Source organism: Sorex fumeus, unplaced genomic scaffold, assembly GCF_029834395.1.
Source record: "Sorex fumeus unplaced genomic scaffold, SorFum_2.1 ptg000048l, whole genome shotgun sequence".
Taxonomy (NCBI): Eukaryota; Metazoa; Chordata; class Mammalia; order Eulipotyphla; family Soricidae; genus Sorex; species Sorex fumeus.
In genome coordinates, this window is record NW_026606105.1 from 9806658 (window position 1) to 9818866 (window position 12209).

General features: G+C 39.8%; 1 protein-coding gene and 1 pseudogene across 9 annotated transcripts in view; both read left to right on the forward strand.

The window, feature by feature from the left end:
• The window catches only part of DGKI (diacylglycerol kinase iota), a 512024-nt gene that overhangs the window by 330006 nt on the left and 169809 nt on the right, over nucleotides 1-12209 (forward strand). For all 9 annotated transcript variants that reach the window (XM_056123879.1, XM_056123870.1, XM_056123875.1 and 6 more), the window contains one exon: nucleotides 9842-10041. In XM_056123879.1, coding sequence (XP_055979854.1) covers nucleotides 9842-10041 — 200 coding nt within the window. The remainder of the gene's footprint in view (nucleotides 1-9841; nucleotides 10042-12209) is intronic.
• LOC130032535 (uncharacterized) lies at nucleotides 2241-2350 on the forward strand (annotated as a pseudogene).

A 12209-nucleotide genomic window follows, 5' to 3' on the forward strand; every position in this document is an offset into this window, starting at 1 on the left:
GATGATTCATTTGCTCTTGAGATTTTTTTTAGGCAACAATAGATAAAGAATTCATATCTTCTATTTTTGAGTCAGTATCCTAAAGTTAAATTTCATGGAATTTATTTTCTTAATTTTGAGTCTAGTAACATGAAGTGATCAAAATTTTCATTTGCTATCATTTTGATGCTTATATGATAGTCTCCTTCCTAATAATGATAATTTCTTATAAAAGTTTTATTTTATGATTCCATTTCCCCCTTTGCTTTATGTTATTTTAATATAGATTATTTTTAGAGACATATAAACCCAACACTTCAATGTTAGTATTTTTCTTTAGTCACTTTTTTAGGTTAAAATTTACTTCTAAACAAAATTGCATTTAAATATTTATAATTTAGACGCCATAATTTATATAGTTGCTTACAATGACTTTTCAGATATATGCTGTTACCACCTCTAATCATGTCCCCCATTCCTTCTCCACTTATCTCAGATTGATGGTTACATTTTTAAGCTTAATTATTAAAGTTTGGGCTTATGGTAGTTTATGGATCTATTGTTGTAGCCTTTTATCAATACTTCACCTCTTAAGTAGTCACTTTTTAAAGACATTCAAATATAGATGAAAAACTACCAATTCTTCCTTTGTGTATATTCACATACTTACCTTTTCTAGAATTTTCCTTCATTCCCAGTAACTCTGGTCCCACCTTTCTCTTTTCCTTGTTCAGGTCCCACCTTTCTCTTCTCTTATACTGTAGGTCTTCTGACAATAAACAAGTAAAAGGCCCTCCCGTTGATCGTCGATTTGCTCGAGCGGGCCCAGTAACGTCTCCATTGGAGACTTTGTTGTTACTGTGTCTGGCATATTGAATACTCTCGGTAGCTTGCCGGGCTCTCCGAGAGGGGCGGAGTAATCGAACTAGGGTCGGCCATGTTGGCTGCATGCAAGGCAGACATGCTACCCGCTGTGCTATCGCTCCAGCCCCTTCTGACAATAAATACTTTAAATTTTTATTAATTCAAAAATCATATTTATCCTTTTTTTAAAATTGTCTTTTATGGTATACATAGAATTATGGATTGATGGGGTGGTTTGTTGTTAACCATTTCAGTATTTTAATGTCTTATTTCATGTTCTTTGGGCTTCCATACCTTAGAACCAAGAGTCAGATGCCATCATATTATTCCTCTGTATATGATGCATACTTTGCTTTTGAGATATTTTCTTTAACCTCAGTTTTAAGCCTCTGTGTGGTGCTTTATTGCCCTCTTGTGAACTGTTGCAAAAGTCCCTCAGACACCAACTGAAGACACACCCATCTATTCCCTTATAGTTCTGGGAGTCAGAGAGCGGATGGGCAGAATTGTGTTTCTTCTGGACACCCTAGAGAAGAATCTGACTTCTTGTCTTTTCCAAGTTCTAAAGGCCTTCAAAAGTCCTTGCCTTGTGGCTCTGCATCCTTCCCACTTCTAAGTCTGTGCCCACATCTCCTTCCTCTGATTCTGCTGTCTCCCCAGTTCCTTGTAAGAATCTTTGCCACGATGTTGACACTCTGAAGACAGTCCAGAGCATCCTCCCTAACTCAGCCTCCTTAATTTGATCACATCAGAAAAGGCCCTTTTCTTTTCTTTTCTTTCCTTTCCTTTCCTTTCCTTTCCTTTCCTTTCCTTTCCTTTCCTTTCCTTTCCTTTCCTTTCCTTTCCTTTTCTTCCTTCCTTCCTTCCTTCCTTCCTTTCTTTCTTTCTTTCTTTCTTTCTTTCTTTCTTTCTTTCTTTTTCTTTTTGAATCACTGTGAGATATTTACAAAACTTTCATGTTTGAGTTTCAGTCATGCAGTGATTGAACACCCATCCTCCACTCATGCACATTCTCCACCACTAATGTCTCCAGTATCCCCCCCCCCCCCAACCCTCCCGCTGCCTCTTTAACAGACAATTTCCCGAACTATCTCCCTATTTGGGGGCATTATGGTTTGCGATACAGATACTGAGAGGCTATCATGTTGGTCTTTTATCTACTTTCAGCACACATCTCCCATCCTCAACGATCCCTCCAACCATCATTGACTTAGTGATCCTTTCTCTATTCCAGCTAAGGCCCTTTTCTTACAGTTTTGAGGAAATAGAACATGGAACCTGTTTGGTAGGTAGAATGGTAGGCAGGGTTCCACCAGCATGGTGCCTCTCCATAACCATACAGTAAATTCAGTCACCTGTTTTTGTTTGTTTGTTTGTTTGTTTTACTTGAAGGTCAAGTGTTATATGAAAGGAGAGAAGGTTAGCACTTCCCTTGACAAGTTTTCAATAAATTTGGAATATTTTCCTTAGTGTATCATCTGTATCATATTTAATTTCCCATCTTTTTGTCATTGAATTTTATGTATTGTAGATGTCTTGTTTTCATGACATATCATGGAAAAAGGAGAACATTTTTCTCTTTTCCTAGTTACGGCAATTTTGCTGGATCTGCTTCCATGTTCACTGATCCTCTTTTCCTGCAGTGACTAACTTGCTCTTGAATCCATTCTGTGGTCATTTAAATTTATTGTCTTCATTGTGTTCCACATGTTCTGGTCTCTCTACAAGTCTGATACTACAAATTATATATTAGGGGGGTGATATGCATAGAATCTGCGTCTTTTCTTCTTGTAGTGTTAGTATGGCACTGATTTATCGTTCTCCAGATCTTGCTTCATATAATATAAAAATAGATCTAATATAAAGGACAAATATTATGGTCTAAGTGATTTAAAATAAAGAATATGTTTCTTTCCAGCTTTATCAAAAAATTGTTCATCCCATATTTTCCACTACATGAATATACTATGCCACACTGTCAGGGTATCAGACAAGTTTGGAAACGTTAAATCTAAAAAAAAAGTCAAGGCATCATAGTTTGTAATAGTATTGAAGTTGTTTTATAGCTGCAGAGCCGCTATAACCATCCCTCCACCATGATTTCAGGTTCATTCCACACTGCCCATGGTCCCTTTCCACACTTCCTCCCCACTCAGTTCCCACTATTATAGATCCCATAGGGTTTATTTCCAGTAGGTACTTTCTAATCCCTTTCTGCTGTTTTTTTTTATATCCCACATATAAGTGATGTCCTCTAGTAGTTAGCTTTTGCTTTCTTATAAATTTCACTTACACAAACCCTCCAATTCCATCGTAATATGATGCAAAATTCAATCTTGTCTGTTATTCAGTAGCATTTAATTGTGTATGTATATGTCACCAAAAAGGATTGACTTTAAAATGGAACTAGCTTAAAGCAGAGGGGAGCTTTCTTCTAAGTTGTACTACATAATTCTAATCTAGGTATCTCTACTGGCTGTGAAGCCTAACAGATCCTTTTTGTGGATTTGAAAAAAATAGGAAGCACTTTCATAAACTCACCTTGGTGATGACTAAAATCTGCCTCTGTGAAATAAAAATGAAGAAAGTTGCATGTACACAGGTAATTGTAGTGAGAGGGAATGCTTAGGTTTTTAGAAAATGTGAGTCATCACGCTTTTGTGATGTTTTGGACGCAGATCAAGTGTTCAATAATTTCTAGATTTTTTCACAGTCAGAAAGAGGGGCTTTCAGATTAATAATCCATTACTTCTAAGACTGTAAAAACTGGCTATGCATCAATTACAAGGTGACCACAGTAAAGTAAGCAAGAGGACTCTGGATAGGGTGCAGTAGAATTTGAGAACAAGGAAATATTAGGTACCACCATAAAGTTCTAGTGCTAAGAAAGACCATAGCGGTGCATGGAAATCTAATCTCTTTCCATACAATCCTCTAAATCTATGGAAATACTTTTGCCATAAATAGGGATTCTTATAGATCATATGAGGTAACACATAATATGATTGCGGAGGGTTTTCAAACTGACTCCAGCATGTAACAACCGAATTTTAGGAGAATCTCACCCCAAAATCTTTGACACATAAAAAGCAGGACAACTTATTGATCGTGCCTTATGACAATGGGACAGTTTGCGAAACCACATAGAAAACATGCCTTGGCTAAGAATGATGACTCAGCAGACTACTTCAGTAAAATGATTTCCTCCAGCTAGGTTAGTGTGCCAGAGAGAGGGAGAAGCAGGCCAACAAGCAGTTCAATGGAGGATATTCAACCCAGGAGACTAGTTGTAGAGTATGAGAACTAAACGGGGCCAGCCAGGGGCTTGGAGTATAGGCCTGGGCAGTATGAAAGAGTGAGAGGGTTTGCTTGAAAGGGCCCCAGGGAGGTCAGCAGCCTACAAAGTCATCCAACCAGATCTGGGAGGGGTTAACGAACAGCCTTGATGTTCTCTGGTTCTTGCTGGAGTTGACAGTCATAGAGCAGGTGTGAAAGGGTGAGGAGGACAGTGGCCATCATCTCAGTGGGTGCTCATCCTTTGGGGGGACCTGCTTTGTTTTCCTCTCAGGGTCTATGCTACCAGAAAACAGCATTTGAAGTTTTTGTTGGAGTGATACGTACTGGATTGAACAGACAATGGAATGTCTTTCATTAACAGCCCGGTGTAGTGTTATCAGTAAATGATTCCATTGAGTAAATCATGGGATTTTTGTGGCTATTAAGGTCTGTGGCAGATAGAGAACTAAACCCAGACCAAGCTGAATGATGAAAAGAGCTCTTCCTAATAAGTATATTTAAAAAATACCGTTAGTTGGGGGGGAGGGGAGGTCCCACTCCTGGTGATGCTCAGGGGTTACTCCTGGCTCTGCACTCAGGAATCACTCCTGGCAGTACTCAGGGGACCATATGGGGTACTGGGGACAGGGTTGCCCGCATATAAAGCAAGTGCCTACCCACTATCCTATTGCTCCAGCCCTCCAAAACTTAATGTGACTGCTAACATTAACAGAAGCATCTTTATTTTGAAAAGCTTATTAGCAGCTTTTGTGCCTGTGCAAGCATGTTGAATTGACTCAAATGCCAGTCAACCACCACTGTACAAAAAATACTACACAGTGAGAAATAGGTAAAAGGAACTGAAGACTCTTTTTTAAAAAATATTCAATTTAACTTTTAAAAATTAATTTTTTTCACCATGAAATTGCAAAGTTATTCATGATTGGGTTTCAAGCATACAATATTGCAATGCTGCCCCCTTCACCTGTGTCTACTTTCCTACAGTGCCTCTCCCAAGTTCATTTCCCTCCCACCTACCAGTCTGCTGCTATAAGAGTCTCATATTTATCTGAGAACCAGATCCTAGCTAACTGCCCCTCTTTTCCCCTCCCACCAACTCATGGAGATGATGCATGTCAAAACAAACTGGTAGCATGCCTTTTAAAACTTCTTTTTTATTTACTTTTTTTTTTTTTTTAGATTTTGAACTGCAGCTAGTGTCTAACTTTTATGTTGCTTCGTTATAAATGTATGCTCAAAATGCACATAGTACTATATTTTTGAACAAACTTAGCAGTATCTACTAAAGTTAACTTTATGGGAAGGGCACGTAGAAGTCTCTTGGTTATATCAACTGTCTAAAATTTAGTTGGATGGCTATAAAACCTTTATATGAAAATATTGATCAAGCTATGTATACACTCTATATGTTATATAACAGGTATTAATGGTGTATCATTCATCCTTAAAGGTAAATATAACAAATGCTTCTTCTTAAAAGATAAATAAATTAGGTCAGAAAAGTTATGCTAATTTGTTTGCTCTTAGCAATATATTTTTTAAATCCATTTTTATTGAGATACCAGAATTTATGATGTTGTTAATCATACTTTTGTTTTGTTTTGTTTTGCTTTTTGGGTCACATCCGGCAATGCACAGGGATTACTCCTGGCTCTGCACTCAGGAATTACCCCTGGAGGTGCTGGGGGACCATATGGGATGCTGGGAATCGAACCTGGGTCGGCTGCATGCAAGGCAAACGCCCTATCCTCTGTGCTATCACTCCAGCCCCTAATCATACTTTTTATGCTTCCATCCTTCCAACACCAGACCCGTTACCAGTCAGCTTCCCTCCACCAGTGTCCAGGGTCCTTTCCCAGCCTTCTTGCCCATGTAATCTGAGTTTTGTAGACAAATTTCTTGTTCCAGTTACTTTGACCGTTTGTTTTTCCCTGGCTATGTTTATTTTTTTTAATCTCACATATTCGAGATATCCTTGACAGTTTTTTTGCATATTTATTGTGGAGGGGGCGACACTTACACATATATAGATGAATTGACCCAAACACCTTTAATTTTTTTTTCCCTTTATTTTATTTTATTTTTTTTAAAGTTGTAGATTTACAATTTTTTGTGCTTTGGTTTCAATTATACAATGATCAGATACCCATCCCTCCACCAGTGCCCATTTTCCACCACCATGGATAATATCCCTCCCACCCCCATCCCCCCATCCCCCCTGTCTCTGAGGCAGGGCAATCCCCTGCAAACACCTTTAATTTTACATAATTATAAATCAATGGTAAGTTGACAAAATAAGCCTTTTAAAAAACTATGTATTTTTCTTAATAGGTATATACATTTAAAAAATTAATATTATTAATAATTATGCAGTAATACATTAAAACTTGCTTGACGTTGATAAATCCTGAACATGTAAAATTTAATAAGAATGAGGATAATTAAGAAAATTAAGAAAATTTTAAGGGAAGAATCTGAAAAGGACTATAAAGTTGTAAAAGTGCTTTTTCCCTTAAGAAAGTGAACTTTATGTTGGAAAATAAAACTTTATGTTGGAAATAAATAAAATAAAATAAAATAACTTTATGTTGGAAAATATTGTTGAGAATGCTTACGTATTTGCATTAGTAAGTAAAAGATTATAATAAAATATTTATGAATGTTATAAACAAAAAATCCTCTGGGTAGACATGGAAATTCAATATAAACGAAATCTTGATTGTTATTGAAAATTGTATAAAATCCCTTAGCAAACTAGGAGTAAACAAACCTTTCATAATCTTGTAGAGGATAGTCATAAGAATCATGAATGAATGGCAAACTCAGTGCTAATTGCTGAGAAGTTTGTCCTGTCTTATAAAGAAACTCCTTTAATGCTTTTTTCAAAAGTGATTTCAAGGCTATGAATTTCCTGAGATTTTTATTGCCTGTCCCTGAAGCTCCATTATCACTCCTTCAAATCTGAATGAGAATCTGAGTATTCTTGGTGATATCTTTATTTTATTAAGTTTTTTTTAACTCTATTCCCTGATAGATTGTAGTCTCATTTTTTTATATCTGCTGTGAATCTCATGGGCTTTCCTTTGTATCTAAGTTCTACTTTTTTTGTTCTTACAGCTTTCACTATTCTGTCTCTGTCTTTGGCTTTTGTAATTCTGAGAAAAGTCTTGAAGTTTTTCTGTTTGAGCCTGTTCTTGATGGGGCCCTTCCAGCTTTATCTATGATTGATCTAGATGTCAACATTCTTTAATGCAGGGAAATTCTTGTCTAGGATTATTAAGATTCCTTTAACTTTTGACTCTGTATTAAATTTGTCTTCCTGTTCTTCATAGATTTTGATGATGATTGTATTGTTCCTTCTTGTACTCAACCCATAGTTCTCTGGTATACTGCTCATTTCTTTTCATACCTTTTTTCCATCTTTTGTTTTTTCCAGACATTTTCTCCATCTCACCCTGGAGTTCCTTAATATTTTCCTTGGCTATTATTCTGCTACCTTTTATTGAGTTTTTTTTAAATGTCCCCTAACATATTCTTCATTTCTGTAATTTCTTTTCATTTTTTTTCCTGTTTGGAGGGGGTGCACACCCAGCAGTACTCAAGGCTTACTTTTGGCTCTGTGTCCTGTGTTCAGCTCCTGGTGGGCTCTGGAGATTATATGGGGTGATGGAGATCAGACACAGGTCAGCCCCATGCAAAGCAAGTGCTCTCCCCTCTGTACTATCTCTCTAGTTCCATCTCAAGAATTTCTGATTGTAGTTTTCTTATCCCAGCTCTCATACATTCTTGTATTTTGCTGACTACTTGTGTCATCGTTTCTTTGAGCTCATTAAACATCCTCATTATTGTATCATCAAAGTCATTCTCAGAATTTTCAGAGTTGGTGGGTGCTGATTAATCCTTCTGTGCTATTATTTTCATTCATTAAACTTGGCCATGGGCTGGAACGATAGCACAGCAGGTAGGGCATTTGCCTTGCATGCAACCAACCCGGGTTTGATTCCTCCGCCCCTCTCAGAGAGCCTAGCAAGCTACTGAGAGTATCCCGCCTGCACAACAGAGCCTGGCAAGCTCCCCGTGATGAATTTGATATGCCAAAAACAGTCTCACAATGGAGACATTACTGTTGCCCATTCGAGCAAATCGACAAACAATGGGAGGACAGTGCCAACAATGTTAAACTTGGGCTTTCGCACAAATTCTGCTGGATTTGCTGTATTGAGGGTAACCTCCTCAGGATTCTCTCTGTGTTTAGGTTAGGAGTTGCTCTTTTCCTTCTCTGCCTGTCTTCACCAAGGACTACAAGTGTAACTGTGAGCAAAGTGAGATTTCATGAGTGGAGCTGAAGGAGGCTGGGCATGTAGGCTGCAGGATCCTGCCAGGAAGGGAGGGAATCTGACCCAGAAGGGCGCTGAACATGCCAGCTGGGAGGTTAAGCTGACCTGGAAGGATGAGGGAGTAAGCAGAGCTTCAGAAGATGTCACGAGAGATTTATAATGTTGAATTGAGTTTCTGCTCTGGAAAATAGAACTTTTGCTATGTTTGGTTTTGAACCTCAAAGCTCCTTTGCCTTTTAGAATGTTTTTAACTGAATGATTATTTTCTACTTCATTGATCTTATGTGAATGAAAAGCTTGAGGATGTCTAAGGTTAAAAATTGAAAAAGATTAATTTACAAAAAATGGGTGGTATATTTAAATATATATTTAGCATTAATATATAGTTATGTATCATAGATTTGGGTATAGAACTAAATACAGGCTATATTTGGTCATATGTATATTTATATTTATAAATAGTTTATATATATGGTTACTATTTTTATTTACTATAGCTATTTATGTGTATAATATACAATAGTCACAACAAATGCAATCATAATATACTATATGTTACATATTAAATGTTTTTTATAATTTTTATAATATAATTATATGTTCTAATGTTTAAGGCATACTTATGTTTAAGTATAAGATAGAAAGTTTTTAAACAATGTGCTTTTTTAAATTTTCTTAATCTGTGGAACCAGAGAGATAATACAGTGGGGAGAATGCTTGACTTAGACGCATCCAACTTGGGTTTGCTTCCCAGCATCCTATATGGGCCCGTAAGACCCACTGGGAGTGGTCCACATACACAGAACTGGGAGTGAGTCCTGAACACCGTTAGTTGTGACCCAATCCCATCCTCCATTTTCAATAATTTTCTTCATCTGCTTACAAATGGTTTTTTTATTTTTTTGCTTTTTGGGTCACACCCGGCAATGCACAGGGGTAACTCCTGGCTCTGCACTCAGGAATTACTCCTGGTGGTTCTCAGGGGCCCATATGGGATGCTGGGAATAGAGCCTGGTTCGGCCGCATGCAAGGCAAATGCCCTACCTGCTGTGTTATCGCTCCAGCCCCATAAATGATTTTTAATGGCATTAGATAATACAAAGCACAACATTTTTCTGTTAAACTGTCATGATTAAATTAAGACAGAAAATCCATCAAGACAAAAGATCCACAAGAATCTGTGGTCAAGCTCAGCCAAAGTTTTGTATTCTTAGTGAAATTGTGTTTAATGGCTTCACCAGGCTTCCTAATACCTAACAGCCATCCACATCCTGGTTAAGTAGCTTGGGGTTGGGGGCTGTAACTCCCCCGTGTAACTCTTAGGAAGTAACTCCTGGCTCCCTTCTGACTCTCCTTTTCCACAGGCCGCCCTGCAAGTTGGGGGCCATGGCGAAAGGCTGCACCAGTGCCGGGAGGTCATGCTGCTAACGTACAAGTCCATCCCCATGCAGGTAGACGGGGAGCCCTGTCGGCTGGCCCCGGCCATGATCCGCATCTCCCTGAGGAACCAGGCCAACATGGTCCAGAAGAGCAAGAGGAGAACATCCATGCCTCTACTCAATGAGTGAGTCTGCCCGTGCCCACCTGGGGGAGCGCCCAGATGGTGGAGAGGAGGACCAGGGCCTGTGCATGGCCAGAGGGGTCTCGGTGTCCCCAGAGAAGCCCAGTGCCGGAGGCTCAGCCTTCCTTGGTCCCCCACATGTCTTTCTCTCTGTGATTACGGCTCAGGGAGCACTGTGTTCTACTGTAATGCATATAAGGACAGTTCTTTCTTGGACTCTTGAGTTTCTATTTCCTGAGACTAGTCAACAAGGGTCTTCACATGTGTTCCTGACAAACCTGTTGTCTTGGGATCTGATGAAGGATACCGCTGGCAGGGCTGGAGTGATAGCACAGTAGGTAGGATGTTTGCCTTGCATGTGGCCGACCTTGGTTCAATTCCCAGCATCCCATATAGTCCCCCAAGCACCACCTGGAGTAATTCCTGAGTTCAGAGCCAGGAGTAACCCCTGTGCATCGCTGGGTGTGACACAAAAAGCCAAAAAAAAAAAAAAAAAGATACCGCTGGTCCCGGGGCCCTGTTGATGTCGCAGAGGCTAGATTTCAGCTCATTTCTCTCTCTGCATTGCATCTCCCTTCTGTGTATCAGTGAACTGTCTCCTTCCTGATGCTCCCCCTTCAGGGTGCTGCATATCCTGGTTGGTACTCAAACTTAAGCCTGCCTGGGTGCTTTGAACCTGACCCACGGCTTCTATGTCACAATAAAATCTATTCTTCTGGAGCCTTTCCTTCTCTCGGTCATTTGTAAACTCACCTGAGGGAAGAGAATGGCTTGCTATTTCCGGTATATATCCGTTTGGGTTGCCTCTTCCTTTCATGGTCAAAATGATTACATGAGGTTAGAGTCCGAATATGGAGATGGGGTTCCTTTTTCTTTGGCTGTCTTGTCTGTATTGTACCCGCATGCCTTCTTTGGCTCGAGGGGAGACTGTGCGGGGATGGGCCTTGGGGTCATTTTTTCTACCCTGCTTGTGGGACAGTTTGAACACCTCCTGCCTGCGTCCTGGGATGAGCAGGTACCCGGGCTGGGCCTGATGTCTGACTGCTCATAGCAACTGGGAGGCCAGAACCTCCTTCACCGCTGCCCGAGTCATTGCTGCAGTGCCCAGAAGAAACCAGGACGCAGGTTATGGCTCTCCCTGCCCACACTCGACTCCACCTCTCTTTACAAGGTGACCTGCAGAGAGGGACAAGAGTTGGACAGTGCTTGTTGGTTTGGCCTTTCTTCTTTCTACTTCGCAGTCTCAAGCAAGCATGAATGACATTTTCCTTTCCGACCCCTTATTTCCCAAGCCAGCTTGGACTTCCTCAGCACTTAAAAAAAAAAAAAAACCCAAAACCCATTTCTTTATCAAGAGGGCGATGTTCTCTTGTTGCATCTGACTTACTTTTTGTTTTAGCAATCATTTTTATTTTGAAAGTTTTCAGAAAAAATGTAGCTCTGACCTCGTTTATGCTACTTCTTTTTTCTGCCTGCCTTAACCTTCAAGTAGACTGACATGCACTTGCTTAGTTTATATGGCAGAACTGTAGGATCCCAGCAAAAGCGCATAGCTGAACCTCTCTGCTCCAGAAACATGAACTCCTGGTGAAGGAGGAGGTTCTGAACATCGAAGTGAAAAGCTCTCTGAGATGGTGCTGTAGCCCAAGGTTGTTGGGGGTCACGAGTAGGGAGTTTATTAAGAAGCTATCTCAGAGCTCCCAAGTTCCTAATAGCTGTGGACTAAGAGCTCACATTCTCTTGTCTGTTGCTTTGATATCAGTAATCTTTTCAGACGTGAAATTGTTTTCAGGGATTGCATTTCAGATGGCTCTTGCCCTGATTTCAGAAAGAAATTTACTGTCGCCAAGAATCCATTTGGACTTTCTCCACATGTAGAAACAAATATCAGTGGTTCTTTTGTACTCACGGCACTAGTGGCAGGTGCTGTGACTCCATGAATTTAGCTCTAAGGGTGTTCCAGGCTCGGCTGCAAACACAATTCCACAAGGGGGCATTGACACAACCCCCCCATCCCCCCGCCCCCCCCCCCCAGCCTCACATCTGAGTGAGAAATGCAGCATTGGTATAATTTTCATTTGTAAAAAGGATGGGTCTAGGACTTAAAATACATGGGGGTGTAGATAATAAAGCAACTCAATTGTTTTTCTTGCATGCCTGTTTCACTAGAG